General features: G+C 42.6%; 2 protein-coding genes across 10 annotated transcripts in view; one reads left to right on the forward strand and one right to left on the reverse strand.

The window, feature by feature from the left end:
• The window catches only part of DCAF1 (DDB1 and CUL4 associated factor 1), an 80,911-nt gene extending 63,829 nt beyond the window's left edge, over positions 1–17,082 (forward strand). For all 4 annotated transcript variants that reach the window (XM_085863939.1, XM_085863940.1, XM_085863941.1 and 1 more), the window contains 12 exons: positions 2,001–2,125; positions 2,982–4,236; positions 4,367–4,565; positions 4,788–4,870; positions 5,065–5,149; positions 5,287–5,520; positions 6,130–6,223; positions 14,470–14,574; positions 14,752–14,825; positions 15,585–15,686; positions 15,790–16,117; positions 16,714–17,082. In XM_085863939.1, coding sequence (XP_085720065.1) covers positions 2,001–2,125; positions 2,982–4,236; positions 4,367–4,565; positions 4,788–4,870; positions 5,065–5,149; positions 5,287–5,520; positions 6,130–6,223; positions 14,470–14,574; positions 14,752–14,825; positions 15,585–15,686; positions 15,790–16,117; positions 16,714–16,769 — 2,740 coding nt within the window. In that variant the 3' untranslated portion in view covers positions 16,770–17,082. The remainder of the gene's footprint in view (positions 1–2,000; positions 2,126–2,981; positions 4,237–4,366; positions 4,566–4,787; positions 4,871–5,064; positions 5,150–5,286; positions 5,521–6,129; positions 6,224–14,469; positions 14,575–14,751; positions 14,826–15,584; positions 15,687–15,789; positions 16,118–16,713) is intronic.
• A 127-nt stretch (positions 17,083–17,209) lies between these two features.
• The window catches only part of NPRL2 (NPR2 like, GATOR1 complex subunit), a 51,424-nt gene continuing 47,903 nt past the window's right edge, over positions 17,210–20,730 (reverse strand). For 4 of the 6 annotated variants that reach the window (XM_085863957.1, XM_085863958.1, XM_085863953.1 and 1 more), the window contains 2 exons: positions 18,664–18,781; positions 17,210–17,609 (listed from right to left, as the gene is read on the reverse strand). In XM_085863957.1, the coding sequence (XP_085720083.1) occupies positions 17,384–17,609; positions 18,664–18,781 (344 nt within the window). In that variant the 3' untranslated portion in view covers positions 17,210–17,383. The remainder of the gene's footprint in view (positions 17,610–18,663; positions 18,782–20,730) is intronic. The other 2 variants (XM_085863954.1, XM_085863956.1) reach the window with 1 other exon arrangement.

Genomic DNA, 20,730 nt, shown 5'->3' on the forward strand with positions numbered 1-20,730 from the left:
GGGAACAAAAGTGAAGATGTGCTTTGGCAAAAACAGTATTTTTATTATTTTTTGATTAATTATTTAATTGTCGGGTTTTTTTTCTTTATTTATTTTTTATTCCTTATTTATTTTCTTTCTCATCTGGGCAATATCTCGGGCACCCGTTTGTGCTTTGAAGCTCATATTTGGACACAACAATGATTTCGCTTTAAAGGGTATTTTTTATTGATTATTTATTTATTTATTTTATTTCTCATCTTGGCAATATCTCAGGTACCTTTTGAGCTATGCAGCTCATATTTGGACATGACAGTGACCAAGTGATTTGGTTAGAAATAGTATTTTTGATGATTAATCAATTAATTATTCATTTTTCGATTAAGTACTGAAATTTCAAAAAGTCACAGATTCAGATGAAACATTGATGGTTTAGGTATGCTATTTGGCAATTGATTAAGAAATTAAAATATTTTACGATTATTTATTTATTTATTTTAATTCTGCAATTAATCAATCAATTATTTACACCACACCCTCCCAATTCTGACTCCGCGTGCTGCAAGGTGGCATCGCCGGGCGCTGAAGGCACCCAGGCGATGTCGCGTTGCAGGATTGTTATTTATTTGGCATGGGAGCGGTGTACTTTATATGTACCGCTACTTATTTGTCTTGGGTCATTCCATGTCAAATCATCAAAGAATCTGCCGTCATCTCTCAGATTTTTGTAAAACTTTGGGAACCAATTGGGACCCATGAAAAACGGCAAGAACTCAAATATTTTTGCGAACAGCCTCTTAATTAGTGAGATACAGACTAACGAACTTTGGACTAATTATCACGACGTCGCGAATTCAAATGGCCATATCTCTAAAAGTATAACACCTAGAGAGCTGGTTTTGGTGTCATTTTAAAGGTATTTTCATGCCCTATGAATTTGTCTGGGCAACATTTTCCTACCTCCAACCACAAAAAAGTTATCACAAAATATAAACTTCAATCGTGAATCCCCAAAAAATGTATCCTTCAAATTTCCTCAAATTCATCCCAGAGGTACCTTATGATGTCAAGAAGCTTCCACATAAGTTTTGTGATGGGCACTCCAATAGTTTCTGAGATATGAGCAATAATTTACATGTACGTATGGCATATAGGTTTGAAAATCAGCATTTGTAATGTATTATACAATCATTCTAACCTAGCCATGACAGGGAACACAGGGAACGACCATCAATTGCTTTGAAGTATCATATACTTTCATTTTCAACTGGGCCTGAGGGGAAGAAACAAGTGCTGCTGTTGCTGCATTGAAGAGGAAATTGAAAGCCTAAGTCAGGTTAGTGAACACTGTGTACTTGAACTCACTTATTGATTGTATAATACATTTCAAATGCTGATTTTCAAACCGATATGCCATACGTACATGTAAATTATTGCTCATATCTCAGAAACTATTGGAGTGCCCATCACAAAACTTTTTTGGAAGCTTCTTGACATCATAAGGTACCTCTGGGATGAATTTGAGGAAATTTGAAGGATACATTTTTTGGGGATTCACGATTGAAGTTTATATTTTGTGATAACTTTTTTGTGGTTGGAGGTAGGAAAATGTTGCCCAGACAAATTCATAGGGCATGAAAATACCTTTAAAATGACACCAAAACCAGCTCTCGAGGTGTTATACTTTTAGAGATATGGCCATTTGAATTCGCGACGTCGTGCGAATTAGTCCAAACTTCGTTAGTCTGTATTTCACTAATTAAGAGGCTGTTCGCAAAAATATTTGAGTTCTTGCCGTTTTTCATGGGTCCCAATTGGTTCCCAAAGTTTTACAAAAATCTGAGAGATGACGGCAGATTCTTTGATGATTTGACATGGAATGACCCTCTTTCTGTTTGTCCAGGGGGTTTTATTTATTTTTTTGAGGGTTGCAAATTGAGTTTGGCCCTGCACCTTATCTTTGGATGAAAGGCATGGTTAAGCTGTGGCTTCACCCACAAATCTGTGGTGTGTGCTTTCAGGAGCGAGACTGTGCGGTCGGCACTGGACGTTCTGGCAATCCTTTCTGTGGTGCCAAAGACTCAACTCCTCTTGGCCGAACCCATTAACGTGCCAGATGAAAATGGCTCGTACGTCTCCACAGTCGGTCAGCAAAGCTTTTCTCTCTCGCTCGTTTTTGTGTCAGTTCTCGCTTTTTTTCATGAATGGGATGAAAAATGAGGTAGAAGATTGTTCAGTAACAAGAATGAACTCCAAATCTCTTCATAAAACATTGTTCTGTCCATTTTCCATTTTAATGTTTGGCCATTAAAGGATGAATACCAGAGCTGTTTGGGTTGTGAAGCCTTTAGAGAAAAATAAAACAACTTGTTTTGAAGTGCAGTTGCATTCTTTCAAGTTGGAATCTCTGAGAAACCCATATACAGTACTCTGAAAATTGTTTTTTAATCAAATTTCCATTGAAAATAATATACTGTAAAAACAGCCTTTTTACAGCCATTTTTCCCTGCTGAGCAGGAGTTAGCTTTTTGCGGGCTCCATGCAATCATGGTTCCCTTATTGAGGCAATTTTTTTTATGGCTGGATGTCCTTCCTGACCCCAAACCTGGTCGCCTCTTACAACGCACAGGGATATGGTCCACCTATTCTAACCGGGGCATATTCTAACTCATTTCGCGAAATATATTTCGCATATTCTAACTCATTTCGCCGACCTCAGAAGGATGGCAGGCTGAGTCAACCCGCTGGTGTTAATTCAAGTGGCCAACGGGGCTCAAACTCAGGACCCGAGGATCCCAAGCCAGCCACCCTAACCACCAAGCCAACACCAGGCTCATGAAAATAATATACTGTAAAAAGAAGTTAAAAGTTTAGTTTTGTGAAACCTTTTTAATTTTGATTTCTACATTCATAATGAGGTGGAATTGCCAAGTTTAACAAAGCAACTTGCACTGGTGATATGATATGATGTGCACTGACCTGTGTCACCTTCTCGCTGGCAGGCATGAGCATAATTCTGGGTGTGGCAGAAGGAGACGTGTTCCAGAATGATGCGGAAGCTCAGAAGTCTGCTTTGCAGGTTGTCATCAACTGTGTGTGCGGCCCAGATAAGCGCCTCTGCACGCTCGGGCGTTTTATGGGTGGCACACCCCGACGCAAAACCATTCAAGGCTCGCGCACTGCCGAGAACACCTTGTCCCGCATGTGGAACATGGTACGTGGCAACAATGGCATCAAGGTGCTACTTTCGTTGCTGTCCGTGAAAACACCCATTACCGATGCAGATCGGATCAGAGCTTTAGCGTGCCGTGCACTTGTGGGGCTGGCTCGTAGCAGTACTGTGAGGCAGATCATCAGCAAGCTGCCCCTGTTCAGCAGCGGGCACATCCAGCAGCTGATCCGTGAGCCGGTGCTGCAGGACAAACGACAAGAGCATGCGCGGTTCTGCCGCTTTGCCTCCGAGCTTATTGAACGTGTGTCCGGTCGTCCGCTCTCCCTCGGCACGGATGTGTCTCTTGCTCGCCTGCAAAAGGCTGATGTCGTTGCACAGACTCGCATCATGTTCTCCGAGAAGGAGTTGTTGATGCTCATTCGTAACCACCTTCAAGCGCATGGACTGACTGAGACTGCCAGCATTCTTACAAAAGAGGCAGATTTGCCCAAAATCACAGTACCTCTCACCCCCACTAATTTGCATTCTCTTCCACCATCTGGACCACCTACTTCCCTGCACCGATCACCGAGGCATGTAAACGGGCTGCCGGCACGAGTGACTGGATCGATTGCTTCGTCCTGGGCCCCTCACCCCCAACCCTCCTTTTCGAATTGCCCGTCCCAAATTCAGGTGTCTGTTCCTCCCCCAGCCACACGCATAAGCTTCAGCAAGGAACGTGGAGCACCTTGCCTAGCTTTGAGTGGTGCCGCAAGGAGGCAAAGACTTTTACGGCCTAAACCTGACCGTGGCGCTTACAACCAGTCTCCTGCAATCCGTAAAGAGTTGGATTACAAACAAGCACCCTCTCCTCCAGCATTAGATGGCATCATCACAGAATATCTCCGTGAGCAGCACTCGCGCTGCAGGAATCCTATCGTCACTTGCCCCGTATTTTCTCTGTTTAGCCCACACCAGTGTCCTGAACCAAAGCGGCGGAGTCAAGCTCCGGGAAATTTCACTGCTCGGCTCTCACGTCGGGCAGTGCTGCCTGCGTATGGAGGCTTCGATGGAGCTAACTTTAATCGAAGGCTTGTGTTCAGCAGGTGCATATTTTCTCATTTTCTCCTTCCTTTCCCACCTTATTCCATAATCCATCTTCCATGTACTTTATAATAATCATATAAAATAACTAAATGTGAAGGTTCCAAGCCGCAAGTTGTTTACTTTGTGCAGGTTTCGACCGGTGTCAGTATTCCGCGAGAGTGACGAAGATGGCAGCGATTTCACCTGCTGCGCATTTTCGGCGCGTGAGCGATTTATCATGCTCGGCACTTCGACTGGCGAGCTCAAACTGTACAACCTGTTCTCCGGGCAAGAAGAGGCCACTTACGTGTGCCACACAGCCCCGGTCATGCATTGCCAGCCATCCAGGGTAACTAGCGTACCAGACAATCCGAGCAGGCTGGTGAACAGAATACGATCCTAACCAGATCATGCAAAACTCTATATTTAGTACTACTGACGTGGATATTTTGAGGTGGTTTTCAAGAACGATCATTTTGAAGACATTTGAATGGATTATGAAAAGAATGAATTTTTAAACATTTCGGATGAGCTGCCCTCATTGTAATTTCTTTCTTTCTTTCTTCGTCAGGACGGTATGTTACTGCTAACCTCTTCCATTTGGGGTCAACCGCTTTCAGCTCTTTGGGGTATGAAAGACGTGTTCGACATGAAGTGAGTATATTTGTATGATTGTTTCCTCTGACGTTTTCCATTCGCTGATGATAAAAGGATTTGTACCTGAGACTTTGCTTTTGGTACGAGATACTTTGAATGTGATATTATGAATATGCCTGAATCCCAAAGGCTGTTGAGTGGTCGGGAATGTTCACATGTAGGATTCATGGTCACATGGGCATTGTTTGCAGACATGGCTTTGTGGATGATCACTATGTAGAGTTCAGTAAGCTGTGCCAAGATCGCATCATTGGGACCAAAGCTGAGACTGCTCATGTAAGTTGGACAAAAAAAAAAACCCAGAAACTGTCAACATCACTTGTTGCCAAACTGTCAGCATCACTTGGTCCAGGATGGTTGATGTTTATTATTGTTGGAGAAAATGAACTTGATGTGTGTGATGTGCATGGCAGGTTTATGATGTGCAGACAGGGCAACTTCTGTCATCTCTCTATAATGCTGATCTTGCAAACAACTACAAAAGAAACTGTGCTTCATTCAACCCAACGGATGAGCTGATTCTGAATGATGGTGTTCTTTGGGACGTACGCTCCTCACAAGCCATTCACAAGTTTGACAAGTTCAACATGAACCTGAGTGGAGTGTTCCATCCAAATGGACTTGAGATTGTCATCAACACTGAAATTGTATCCTTACATCGTATGGTGCTGTGTATAGTTATTCCCTTATGGTCAGTATACCTGTCCCGGGTCCCCTGCCCATCACCGACCCCCTGCCTCCTCTTGTCATACTTTCCCCAATCTAATTTGTTAATCAATTTGCATTGTCTGTAAAATGTTTAAAGATAGTCGGTGCTGCTGCAGCAGTTTCTTTGCAAGTGTGATGCTGGCAGGCATTTGGAATTTGTTAAGGATGCCTTTCATCAAGGACGTTATGGGATCCTTAATGTCCACGAACTAATGCCAGGAGACGGGATTCTCAATTTAACGTCCATCCGAGAGACGGCACCTACAAATTGGCTAATCTAATTGCGTGCAAAACACCTGGATGACAATGTATATCTGGGCCAAGAGATTCGAACCCAGGCGAGACGGCTGCAGAGGTGAATGCACGCATCTCTTGGCTATCTTGCCAGCTCCACTTTTTCCATTCAAACAGAAGCACTCATGCCGACTGCGTTGTGCCTTACCTGCCCTGTCTACTTTCCGCCCTGCCCTGTGCCAGATGTTTAAGTTTTGGTTTTCAGTGCACCAAATACATGTCATTGCATTTGTGATTTTCCCTGACTGTGCTAGTGGGACATTCGTACCTTCCACCTGTTGCATACGGTGCCTGCATTAGATCAGTGTCGTCTCGTGTTCAACCACAGTGGCTCTACCATTTACGGAGGTAGGATGCAACACATGTTTGAAAAACATCATAAATGTCCAGTATTTTATTTTATTTTAAACTTTCATTTGATCTGAAGCTCAAATTGGGGCTTGTAAATACATCACGTGCAAGACACAGATGGTAGACAGACAATGTGAATTACAAGAACTTCTTTGTAGACAATGGACACATGTATATGGGATTTGTACCAGGGTTCCGAATATTCTGCCCATAAATGGAAGAACCACAGTACAGGCATATCCATTTTTGTCGAATTTTAGCCTTTACATGAAATTACATTTACAGTATCTCCTCTATCTTTACATAAAAGTCATAGTTCCCTCGATCAGTGGACTCAGTGAAACAGTAACTCCGCATGAGGTGGCATTGAATAAACAAAACAATACATTATCTCGAAATCGGGAAATTGGACATGCTGTTCTTCCATTTTTGGGCAGCATTGTGAACCATCGGTTAAGTTAAGAACATTAATCAGGTCAACCCCTGTTGTAATAATTTTTCCATCTACATACTATGTATGCATAAATGGCAGGTTTATTTATTTGTTTTTTTTTAATATAAAAGTTTTGTCACTCTCGGTTGATGTTTGTCTGATAAATTATAACTTGTCTTTCAATCCTGGCAAATCTCGGTCTGACCCTATCTCTCCTGAAAGATTATCAAAGGAACCCCACCCATCCAATTCCATAATCGGCCACTGGATGAGGTTCCCTTAGGCCTCGGTCACATTTGCCACGGCGGCCGTGGGGTCTCCAAAATCTACGGCCACTAGCAATTATACGGCAGCCGCAGTATTTCCACGGTCACACAATGTAGCAGTCACATATGTTTGTATTTTTCGGGGAGCCGCACGGCGTATTTATAAATTGTGGAGACCGAAAACGTGGGGTTGCCGTACGGTCTTTGATTTGATGTCGCACGGTGACCTTAGGGCGTTCCTGCGGCGGCCATATAATTTTCAAGGCAGACGCAAGGCGACCGCAGGGGGACCACAGGAGGGCCCTAAGGCGAACGTGCGGCCAGACGGACGGTAACGAATGGGTTAATTTTTTTTTTTTTACCAGTTTTTTTTTTTTCGGCTTGTCGAATTGCTACGCGAACGTAGAAATGAAGAAAGTTATAACTCCGTGTTATATTTCCACGGTGACCTTACGGCCTGTAAAATATAGCCATATGGCGTAGGGCCACCCTGAGGCCACCTCAGAAACTCTGCGGCCGCCGCACTTTTCTGTCAATTCAGAGGGCGTACGGCCGCCGTATCCTCGCCGTAGAGCAAATGTGACTTCGGCCTTAGGTCTTATAAATTGTGGAGACCGAAAACGTGGGGTTGCCGTACGGTCTTTGATTTGATGTCGCACGGTGACCTTAAGGGGGCCCTGCGGCAGCCAGAGAATTTTCAAGGCAGACGCAAGGTAGCCTCAAGGTGCCCGCAAGGCGACCGCAGGGGGCCCTAAGGCGAACGTGCGGCCAGATGGACGGTAACGAATGGGTAAATTTTTTTTTTCTTTTCTTTACCAGTTTTTTTTTTTTCGGCTTGTCGAATTGCTACGGCGAACGTAGAAATGAAAAAAAGTTATAATTCCACGGCGACCTTACGACCTGTAAAATATAGCCAAACGGCGTAGGGCCACCCTGAGGCCACCGCAGAAACTCTGCGGCCGCCGCACGTTTCTGTCAATTCAGAGGGCGTACGGCCGCCGTATCCTCGCCGTAGAGCAAATGTGACAGGCCTTAGATGCACAATCCTTGAAATTCCTGGGAAAATGAAAAAGCATTTTCCAGTACCAGAAAGTGCTGAAAAGCTTCTCCAAATCCTTGCAACTCCTGGAAAATCAAGAAACATCACGCAAATATAAATAATTTGTCAAGCCCCTACACAGAATTGTTAATTCCAGCGTTCTCTTTAAGAGAACCTTTCCAATTTTACTCTACACCAGGGATTTACCATTAAAGCTGTGCAGAAATGGTTTCTCACGTGCAAAATCTGCAATGGCGGGTCATCACACGAAACATGTTTTTATGGAATAACAGTTTATTATTACATGAAGGCAAGAGATGACGAAAACGGAATCTCGGGACCAAAGATAGACAGGCAGAGAAATGGATATATAAAACGCACTTGATACAGGAAATAAAATGGAATGGAAGGGTGCTCGGCTGGGTCTTTTTAAAAGGGTACCGGAGACCAGGGATCAAAAATGCTCCACCATGAACAAGTCTCCAGCACTCCGCAAAAAAGAGAAGCATCCAGCAGCTGAAGGAATAGCAGATAAAATGAAGCGGCCAGGCCAGGGAGATCAGCGTGCTACACGTGGAGAGTGGAGAACATGTGGCTGAGCAGTTTTATGACATGACGTGGGTCGTGCATCCATTATGCAAGTGCTTACGGAAACTCCCGATTTGGCAAGAAGTAGCTTCTTAGTCTGCGCACTGCCAATTGTGAAGGGAAAGGAAACTAGAATTTGAAGAATGTCAAAGCTTTGCTATTTTAATTCCTTGTGGCTGAGGCACGTCAACCGCCGGGATTGGCTCGTGAAGGAGTCCGTTCACAAGACCAGATGAAGGGTCTGTGAGAAGACATTATATATCGGGATATGGGGAAAGCGCAATTCGGAGTTATGCGAGAGGTGCCAAGTACCAAAGCATGATGTCACATGTGATTGCAAATAACCCGTATTATGAAATTGTTTGGCTCCATGACAAGTATTTAGACTTGAGTTGTATTTCATTTATATTGTGTTTCCCCAAATCTAATCCAACCATTGTTTTATGCAGTAAACCCTTGTTTTACACGATTTTTGTTTTACGCCAGGCATACCAGTGTGTGTGTGTGTGTGTGTGTGTGTGTTGTTATGTCTGGCTCTCTTCTTGGGACTACGGTGCAGTTATTGGTCTTCAATTTGATTTGGTTTGCAGTTTGGTTTACGCAATTTCAACTTTACACTTATCATTTTCTGCAACCTGTTCTGTTTTTACTTGGGTCCGGTCTCACGTTTACCCGGTGTTTTTTGCTTTGTGCGGGCTGGTATTATTATTATTATTGTTATTATTATTATTATTCTTCCTCCGTCATGGTGTCGTGCACTCAGCGGTGCTGCTGAAGTACAGGTGGCAACTGAGACACGCAGCACATACAGTAATGTACTGCACCTATTTCCACATCAACGCTGTGCTCCGTGAAATCGTAATCAATTCCTTTGTTTTCAGTTATTTCCCGAAGTGATTATTATTTTGATTTTTTTAACCATGGCTCCCAAGAGGAAAACTGTCGCTAGTGGTGAACCAAGTGCACGGAAGTCGGGGAAAGTGATGTCTTTGACACACAACGTGGAGGTTTTGGATAAGCTTGGTCGAGGCGAGGTGTGTGCGGTGTCGATGGGCAGACATTGTGATGTTATGAGGCCAGTGTTGGCCAAGTAAATAATTGTGCTGGAAACATAAGGGGAAAGGAATACTGTGTTTTTTCACTGCGCGTGAGGGTGATTCCGGTAAACCACTTCAGTACGTGACATGAGTTTATAGGTGAGAATAAAATTAACCTCTCACGACGTAAAACAAGGGTTTTCTGTCGTCCCAAAAATCCACCTCGTACGTGGAGCATAATTTGTTGACTTCAATTACTTTATGAAAATGAGGATAATTATTAATTGTGGTTTACTCCATGTAAGCAATTCAAAATTTCAAAATATTTTTAGGTTGTTTCTCCGAAATAATCTCAGAGTGGGTCCCGATGTCTGGCAATACATATGTCCATTAACATTTGACCAAAACATCTTCTCACAAACTACCTGACAGATATGGACCAAATTTGGTATGATGCATCAGGACAGCAAGATCTCATGAGGTTGTGCTCCCCATCCAGATGCACCACCTATATTGGTATTTTATTCAAAAATCTTCTCAGAAACTGCCACACAGATCCAGACCAAACAAGCCGCGAGGCATCGGGACCACGCCCTAACCCTAAGATGTGCTCCCCATGGCTGTGTATCCCTGGAAATGGGGCCATGACCTCCTTCCCCAATCTCGCATATTTATTGAAAAGATTTTCCTCACAGAGTACATGACCAATATGGACCAAAATTGGTCTTATAGGGTTGTACTCCCCATCCCGATCTGCCCCCTATAAGAGGCTGAAAAGGGGGGTTTCGCCTCAAATTCAGGTAATTTATTTTTAAAATATTCTGAGACACCGATGGTTATTTGCAGACCAAACTCTTCATGAAATATGACCAAGCCGTTAACTTAAGTTGTGCTCCCCATGACTGGACTACTTCAGGAATGGGGGCCACGACCCCTTTTCCCTAATGCCTCATTTTCACCCCGCTTGTTGGGGGAAATAACTGTTTGTCCCCCATAGAGATATTTATTTTCATCATGGTTACAATTTAAATGAGTGACAGATTAGGCTGAATCATTCTGAAATGTTGATTCATTGCAGATCCATCCCAGCCACAGACTACCCAGATCAAAGTTCAAATAAGTGCAGTCAGTACAAGTATCAGCTCATCCATTGCAGACTATGCAACAAGAGATGACATTTTCAAAGTCGAGATACTTTGCACCGTGAAAGTGACAGTCTCACTATTCGTACAAGTCGTGTGAGGACATGAGTCTTCTGTTTCATAAACTGTTTCTGGATCGCAGCTTTGTTCCCCGGTTTGTGCGCTGAAAGGAAGACTGCCTATTTGAATGTCTTTGGTCTTGCACCCCATTTCCAAAGCCTCTTGAAACAGAACGTAGACAGCAAACGTGTGCTCCGATTTGACGAGCCACTGAACAAAAAGATTCAAAAGCAACTGGACTTCCACAAAAGACTGGGAAAATGATTAAGTTAAGTCCAGACATCTTGATTCCAAGTTTATTGGACACTGCACAACTGAAGACGTGCACGCTGAATTTCATTCCCAACAGGTGTGGAGAAGTTTGGCATTGGTATCGACAAGCTCTTGCATGCACTCCACGCATTGTTCTATGACTCACCTGCTTGTAGAGAAGACTACATGAATGTCACAGAGGGTGCCAAAGTCCCTTTGAAGTTTTGCAAAATTAGGTGGTTAGACAACAGCCACTGTTCGTCGAGAGGCATTGAAATCTGAGACACCGTCTGTTTGCATGTGAACATGGTAAACAAGAAGATTACAATCCAGCTAATCAGTCCTTTACCACCATGCAGGAATTAGTCAAATCACATCTTACCTGAGCTCGACTGAAATTCTTCTCATCGTAGGGAGGTGCAGACCTAAAATTTTCACTTTCGTTTTATCAGAGAGAGACAGAGAGAGAGAGAGAGCAAGCACCATGCTTAAATTATTCCCCCTCATCACTTTCCATGGTGGTGGTCTCCTCAGTAACTGTGGCAAGGTCCTTCCAGAGGTCATTAAGTGCAACCGGCCCCAGACTCTTCCATTTTTATCATTCTTACGTCATTCAGACCAAGACAGTTCATGGGCATCAAAACCGAGGGTAATGGTGAACACGTATGGAAATGGGACCAAAGTGATTGCAATGAGATGGAGGATGTTGATTTAATTTCAGGGCAGTTTGAGCATTTGACCACTTAGAACTTGAACTTTGTGCATATCTACAAATGTTGCAACAGAGGAAGTGAAGAATGACCTGCTGAATGAGGGGACACATGGACAGCGGAGTTCAAGAGTTTGTGGAACAGTGCTCATCAGAAAACAATGGCATAAATTATTTGAAAGAATCAAGAAGAGCAACTCAAAGACATTTTCAGCCATGAAAGCCAAGTCTGCTGTGGTGTCCAAGAGTTAATCAAAATATTATACCATAAATAATTTGCGCTGCCAGACCATGCGTCCGATCAGATTGAAATTTAAAAAAAAACATATTCCCCATCACAACTCGATCCTAATTTTGAAATTTGGCACCAGTTGATGCAGCGGTTTAAGAGAATTTTTAATATATTTCCCATTAATCCAATATGGCTTCCAAACCATGTGACCTATCAATAATTCATGAACACTCTGGTATCTCCAAGGCTTGGGGAACGTGTGACAATTCCCCTCTTTGTCCAGCTGTTCTGGAGAAGATTTTAAAGGTTTGAAGGTAAATCCAATATGACTGCCAAACCATGTGACCTATGGCATCATTGGGGGGGAAGTTTTGTTCCTCATGGAGAGGCGGTAATATCTGTAAAGTTTCGCCTTTAACTGTTCAGCCATCTTGGAGAGGATTATTGAATAAAAAAAAATACTTATAAATGGCTGCCGAACCACATAACCGATGACGACATCAATTTTTTCTGTTGACCAATTTATCCCTAGATGACCTTCAAATTTTCTTACTGATCGAATGTAACGTTCGATGTATGCAATTATGATGTCATAACAGAGGCACCTATGACATTAAAAAAATCAAACTTATTCCCCATTGGGAGTGTTTGAAAGGTGCCAAGTTTCAATTTTTTTTTTCCGTGGAGTGGTTTCGGAGATGGAGATCCAACATTTCTCCTTTTTTTCCAACATGGCTGCCACACCCTGTGACCTCTGACATAATTAGCATTTGAACGTTCTGCATGAGCAGTTGCACATATCGTGAAAAATTTCGTGTCAATCCGACAAGCGGTTGCAGGGAAAAGGGAATAACAATGGTCTACGTACATGGCCAGTTGCTTAACGCCGCATTTCACTTCGCGAGTGCGGGTTAAAAAGTGTTCGATAATGATTCATAAGGGATGCAGTGGCAAATTGTCAAATTTTGCACTTAAGGACCTCTTGAAGGACCTTGCTACAGTTGAGGAGACGACCACCCTGGGAGTGATGAGAGGAGTATATAGAATCATTTCAGCATGGTGGTCGCTTTTCCTCTCTCGGATCAAACAAACTCAAAATTTTGGTCCCTTTTTTCCAGTCGCTTCCCTCCTATTATCTATCAACAAATTACACCAATTTGGACCAAATATCAAACAGATCAACTTATGCTCCCTTACATCACCAATGATGTGAAGAGCGTTACCCAGTATCCGAGAGAGATTCATGAAAGCAGTGAGAAAAGTTCCCTGACAGCATTTCAGTTGTCTTCCTTTAATGCCAGTGACCAAAATCATTTTGCAGAGCTTTCAAAGATAGATGTGGGACTGGCTGCGGACAAGCATTCGAAGAAAGCCATTCATACCAAAAAGGTGTCTGACAGAGGTGTATTGGAATTTTTCATGGAATGCAGAATTCTTCTTGCCAAAATGATGCAAGCTGGTTGAGAAATCTCCCATAAAGTAGCCCCTTGCTCGAAGCTTGGCATGTCTTGACTCGAGGAATTTCGAGAAGAAAGACTCGGTGAAATTGATGAAAGCCCTCACAACCTTGGTCGATGCAAAGTGTATCACTGCTGAAATAGCGGACAAGGCCTTCAGTTGATACCCCCTTCAGATGCACAAACTTTGACACAAAGAAAGATGGACTCGATCATTTGTGGCATTCTCATTTAACACAGAAACAGGATTTTGGCAAACTGTGGTCTGTTGTGAAACAGCTGTTACTATTATCCCATGGCCAAGCAACAGTGGAAAGAAAGAGGGTTTTCAGTGAATAGAGAGAATGAGGTCGAAAAACTGAAAGAGGAATCAACCAGAGCCCGAATAATCATCTGTGATCATATTAATGCTGTGGGAGGAGTTCAAAACATACAACTGGGCAAGAAAGTGATAATTTCTGCTGCTGGTGCATGTACAAAATATAAACTCTATCTTGATGAGCAAGAGCATGCAAAATAATGTAACCCAGCTCTGGCAAGAAAAAGGAAACCAGAAGAAGAAGAAACGGCTGGCTTGAAATCTCACCAGAAATGTCTGAAGACTGACATTGATGTTATGACAGAATCTGCTGATGAACTAGTACTAAAGGTCGAGAAGAACAGTATTTTAACATGCATCAGCAAATCTAACAGCTTGCACAGTTCTGCGGAGAAAGAAGAGTTGAAGGAACTAAAAAAAAAAAAAAAAAAAAAATACTTTTTGAGAAGACCCTCCAGTTGATGAGTATCTGATGTTTTCATGTATCATACTGTTCACACAGAATTATTATTGGGAGGAAAGTGACCAGACTGTTGATATGATTCAATCTGTGAACTGTATTTATAATCGGTAGATTGTTTGTAAAATCTTCTGAGAGTCCAAGAGCTATTGCCCTTGGGCTTGTTTCACCATACTGCTGCCATTCGTTCTGTATTATTACGCAGACCATGATTATCCACCGTGTCATCTCATGCTTCATGCCCTGCAGCAATGCTACAGCCTGATGATGAAGATGACATCAGAGAAGAACAAGTAAAGAGTCCTTTTGGCTCTTCATTCCGAACATTCGATGCAATAGATTACAAGCCAATTGGTAGGTAACCACGATGAATACGAATGCACAGTGAGATACGTGGAATGTGAAGTTGAAGGTCTGATTTGATTAACTTGTTGATTATGGTACAAAAAAAAAAGCAATGACAACCGTCTTACAATCGGTCTTGCTTTAAGAAAAAGTGCATCCCTAACGTGCTCCTCCTGACATTGGCAGCCACGGTTGATGTGAAGAAGAACATATTCGACCTTTGCACGGACACTAAAGACTGCTACCTCGCTGTAATAGAGGTGTGTACGGTCATTTCCAGCTGTGATAGCTATACACCAGGAACTTTAAACACCGAAAGAGGCCGTTTGGCCAATCATGACCATGCGACATCAACACCACATTAATCCAATTTTATCCCTGTGTTGCTGCAATAAGGGTGGTGGCGATTAATACATCATGTTTTTTGTGCTAAAAACGTTTGCATTCTGACAGTCATTCAGGGCATGTACTTTTGTGAAGATAAAAAGTGTAAAGTAGGAATTGGTTGATCTTTATCATTTATGCCTTTGGCGACTCATGTTTTCAGGTTGTCCGTCCGTGATAGGTTTTCATTAGAGCGATAACTTAAGAACAGCTGAAGAAATCCAAGTCAAACTTGGTACAAGTATGTATAATGATGCAAAGATGGACTTATTCGATTATGGGGGCAAGAGGTCAAAAGGTCAGAGGTCTTGTTCGGCAAAAATTGTGTTACGACGCTAACTTGTGAACCATTGATGGGATTTGGACCAAACTTCGTTCAAGTTTATATTATGATGCAAAGATGAACCGGTTAGATGTTGGCATCAAGAGGTCAAAGGTCAGAGATCATGTCATGTAAAAATGTGATACTTGAGAACAGCTAAAGGGATTTGAATCTACCTTGAAAAGAGTATTATAATGATGTAATAATGTGGACGGAGGCATATCAGTCGATGTTGAAGAGTGCCGTTCTAGTAATGTATGAAATTATTTCTTCCTGAGGCCTCAGCCTTCGGACTGTCCTTTCTTGCTTTTAGAACCAGCAAGGGTTGGATTCATTGCCCATGGACAGTGTCTGTCGCCTCTATGAGGTTGGACGGCAACGTTTAGCTGAGGAAGAAGAGGAGGAGGAGGAGCAGGTGGGTTTGGACCGAAAGGAAATAACGGTGTTGATGCCTCTGATTGAAAGTGATTCCAGTGAAATGAGCCAGCTGCAACAAATTTCCTACTTTTCACTGTCAGGAAGAAGAGGAAGAAGAGGATGATGATGATGAAGATGACTCTGAGGATGATTTAGAGGAAGAGTTGGAAGAGCTGGACTCTGAGGATTTGCCTACAGGAGAAGAGAATGCTCGTGAAGAGCAGAGTGTTGATAATGCAGTGGATGAAGCAGACGACGAGGATTTTGATCAGTCCGACATGGAGGAACTGGAAGGCTTGCTTGGAGGAGATGACGATGATGACGACGACGACGGCGGCGGTGGTGGTGGTGGTGATGATGGTGACTATGATGACCAACAGGATGATGGAGCAGACCTGGACCTCAACATCAGTGGAGGAAATGATGACTGTAAGTGTAGTTTCAGAAACAGCCGGCATTTTGTGGCAAACCCTCAATTGCTTTTTTTTGGAAAAACTTCGGAGCAAATTAACGATTTAAATGGATGATTGTGAGGGGATGTTAAAACTGGATGTCCTGGCACACGGAAACTAAAAATTAAAGATCCCATATTTCCCCACACCACAACTTTAGGCTCGTACCATGGTCAGATTCTAACCTGTGGGGGTTTAACTTGGGGTTGGCCACTGTGCCTCCAAATGCCTTTTTATTTTTTGGCATAATCATGGGATGGTCCTATTGGTTGTGGTAAACCCCAAACGGAAGATGCTGAATTTGCAAGGTTTGGGCAACCAAATGGTCTAAATTCTGCAAAAATATGTGGTGTAAAGTCTGTCTGGTCCTTAATTAATCATATAAAGCTTCCTCCTGTTTGTGCTTTGAGCAGCATTTAAAAACAAGCCTCATCAATAAAGAAAACAAAGAAAAAGAAATGTATACTCCCTGCCCAGTTGGCCCCTCATCATGCGTACATCAATTGCAAATGTTTTTATTTTATTTTAACAATCCTTCAGCAATGTCTCGAACACACTTTTATTCTCCCACAGCCGATGATGACACATCTGACCTGGAGGATGACATCATATTGTCCTTGAACGAGTGAAGCTTTCATGAAAAATGTTCCCTGGACTTTGCTCCTTCTGGCTTGTATTTATTTAGTTTTTAATTTCCCAGTAAGTGAGTGGAATAAGCAATCGGAATGAAGTGGGAAGAGGAGGAAAAAAACAAAAACAAAAAAGGTTCAAATTAACTTTTGCTTCTTGTGACTTTTAGTCATTGTTCTCCACTGGAGATTGTGTATTTAAAGTGACAATATTTGTATGTATTATATGGACTATTTTTGTAAGTAGGATTTGAATTTTTTGAGTCTCGATGAACCTTTGGCTAGAACCTTAATAAATGTTCTTTTTATTTTACCTTTTGAGCTTAACATCCATCACCTGACTACCCATGCTTCGTATTAACGAAGGATTCTTGTTGGAGAGTGTTCTATGTATTCTTGAGTTGAGTTAAAAAAAAAAAAAAAAAAAAAAACAATCAAAATGACAATTCAAAATTGTTTATCAAATGCAAGCAAACAGTTGAACACTGACAATAGCAATGCACCACTCCAAACTTGTAAAAAAGTGCAAAACTGCTGGAAGTGTCCCAGGTATTACTTCCAAAAGATGATGATGCCGGGATCATGTTCAGTTTTTTCCTCGAGCTCTTTGTAACTTAAACCTGAGAGAAACCAGAACGCAGTGTTAATGCAGTGACAAAAGATCTGTGTCGAAGCGTTTCAAAAGGATCAGGAATACCTTTCTTGCAGCAGATTTCATCATAGCAATGACAGCCGTTAAACCAACGTGATATTTTTCCCCGACCTTCAGCTGGCAGCTTCAGTGGTATCTTGTGCAGCCGACGAATGAAGCCCTTCATGAGACCAAACTGCACAAGTTTCCTTGAAAGGTAGCAATATTCAACATGAGGGTGGATCAGGTGAGTATCTCAATTTTAATGACTTGCAATCGTATACCCTTTGCCAGAGCATCCATTGGCTCACAAGATGTTTCTGTATCTGAAGATTGAGCTGGACAGATCACCACTCCGTTCAGGATAATGTAACTTAGGGCACGAATTGGGAATTTGTTCAGGGGAATGCACACAATTGCCTGTCCTTTTAAAACGAGATTCATTCTCTGTCTGTCTCTCCCCCCCCCCCCCAACCAACTACTGTTTCACTCCACTCCGCTATCCCCAATCCCTTTCCCTCCTTTCTCCACTTGCCTTTAACCCACCCCCCCCCCCAACAACCTGCACCTTCCCCAGTTCCTCCCCGCACCCCTCACCTCCCCCAGTTCCTTCCTTCCCCTTCCACCTCCTTTCCCCCAGTTCCTCACCCCCCCAATCTCCACGATCCTTATTCCTCCTTTGCTCCACCTCACCCCCTCCTTCCACCTTTCCCCATTCCTCCACCCCCAACTTTGCCCCCATCCCAACCTTTCACTTCTCCTCTCCCACCACCTCCCGTCTACAAAGAAAAACAGTACGAAGAAAGCAATGGGCCATGTGATACAGGCCACCAGGAAAGATACAGGTGTTTTGATTGTTCATTCACTCTGAAAGAGTGTTTTGCCAATCCAAACCAAATATGGCTTGAAGGGGGTAATAACCAAATATAGCCTTAATTCTTAAGGGGGAATATAAGATTTGAACTATCACTGAAAGCTGCAACTGTAGAAACAGCCTTTGAAAAGGGGATCAACCGTTGAAAGGTGGAATGGGATATGGAAACAAATGCCTCATCTTGGCAAGACACAAAGGTGACAAAAAATGGGTGTGACAACCTGTTTCCTGAACCTTGAGAATAGACATGCTCTCAAACCTCAATGCACATATATATCCCTCCTTCCTATCTACTTCCTCCCCATTTCCTGTATCTCATACAGGTAAATTTCATTATTTTATCAAAAAAGGAGAGGAAGAAGGAAAGAAAAAAAATTGTATTTTGGCACCTTTCATCAATGTGTTGCAGGTGTGGTGCGTGTCGACAACACAGGTCCCGCACCGTCGTGCCTGGACTGAGGCTTGAGTACAACAGGAAAGCAGCACGTAATGTCGCTTTTCTGTATCCTGAAAAAGGGGAAGGGGGTTAACTTCCTTTGAGCACTCACTTTCTTATTTGTTCTGGCGTTCAAAAATAAACGAGAAGGGCACTTGGTTGAGCACATACCTCCACCCCGCAATGCTTGATCCATAAAGACATATCGGGCTCAATACATTTTTGAAATATCATGCTATAATATCGTTTTTGGCCCTACCTCTCAATGGTGAGGAATCCCTTTGTGAAATTAAATAATTCTCGTATCTGGATTTTGATATTCACCAAAATCTAACCAATTATTTCTTGTCACACACCCAACCTGCCCACAAAATTTCGTGCGGATCCGTCCACAACTTTGAGATATCTTGCTACATATCATTTTGGCCCTATCTCTCGATGGTGAAGAATCACTTAAATTCTAGGAATCGGATCCGGATCCAGATCTTCACCAAAATCCAATCAGTTCGTCCTTGTCACACACCCAACCTGCCCACCAAATTTCATCCGGATCCGTCCACAACTTTTTGGGATATCCTTCACACAGACAGACAAAAGGGTGAAAACATAATGTCCTTCGGTGGCGGGCGCAATTATTTAAACAAATTATTTAATTAATAAGACACGTCACAATGTTTTCAGGGTGATTGCATTCCTGCCTTGCCTTCACTTCCTCTATACACGCTCTTCATCTGATGTGTTTTGTGCAAACGGGCTATTTATTTTCAAACGCATAGGTAGGAAGGGGGTGTTTGGAGGAGTGAAGTAATTTGAGAAGGGATGGGGGTGTGAGATGAGGACAGAGGTCAAAAGAAAAGAGGAACAAGTCAAGTGTGATGTGTATGAGAGAATAAGGGATAAAAAATCTGCCACTTTTGCAGATGTCATGGCTCTTGTGACAGTTTGTAGCTAAAACGTCCTGACATGAGTAATGCAACACCCCCCTCCCCCCACCCCCAAATAATAACCAGAACTACATGTCAATTCTGGTTGGATGTTCTCGACTGCTGCGTCACCTCCCAATGGTCTCGGTGGGAGAAGCCTGTTCAGTGTTCAGCTCTCCAATTGGAGGTTGCAGAGTCTGAGGCGGAGCCACTAAGGCTGTTGTGGAATCTTCTTCATAACCATCCGTGATCATGAGACGAGTTTGTGTTCCTCTTCTTGTTTGCACAAACAACAGCCTTAGCAGCTCTGCCTCAGACTCTGCAACCTCCAATTGGAGAGCTGAACACTGAACAGGCTTCTCCCACCTAGACCACTGGGAGGTGATGACACATTAGGAGAGAACATCCAATCAGAATTGACTTTGTTGAAAGGCGTCTATTCGACAGAACTACATGTATGTGCTGTACAAGAAATAGCAGGATTAACTCGGGAGCTCAGAGAACACCTTACCCGACACAGTCTTGGGAAATAAGGACATGGGCGGCAGGGTCTGCGAATAGCAAATTTGATTGGTTGAGATTATTTAAAATGTAATATTTTGTCCAAGTATTGCTAAACAAAAGGTTTTTGAAAATGACAATAAGACCATTTGTGTTCTACAGTGTTTAAGTATACAATTCAATTGGAATAAAAAAAAGATTTCAAAGGTTGTAGAATTTCTTTTTTTGAAAGTTTAACGCCGTCGATGCAGCACCTCTTCCACCACCTTGTTTAACACGTTACATTAGTTATTCGTGCTTGTTGTTTGTGTCCTTTATAACATCCTTAAAAACAGTAAATTTCCTGTTTGGAATGATTTTCAATTTTGTTTGACTGCCAGATAGACATGCAGAGTTCAACAATTATCTCACTTCTCTTTACGCATACGCGATCGAGACATTCAGAGCCAAAGTAATGCTAAGCTCCAGTTTGTTTTCCGATTGGTATTCAAAATATAACATTCAATTTAAGTCAAGTTGTTGCTCAATCATAAACTGACATTTGTGAACAGAGACAGACCAATTGCTTAACTCCGTTTTCACTTCGGGCACGCACG

This window comes from Eptatretus burgeri, chromosome 18 (genome assembly GCF_056783735.1).
Source record: "Eptatretus burgeri isolate ZD-2024b chromosome 18, Ebu_testis_v1, whole genome shotgun sequence".
NCBI lineage: Eukaryota > Metazoa > Chordata > Myxini > Myxiniformes > Myxinidae > Eptatretus > Eptatretus burgeri.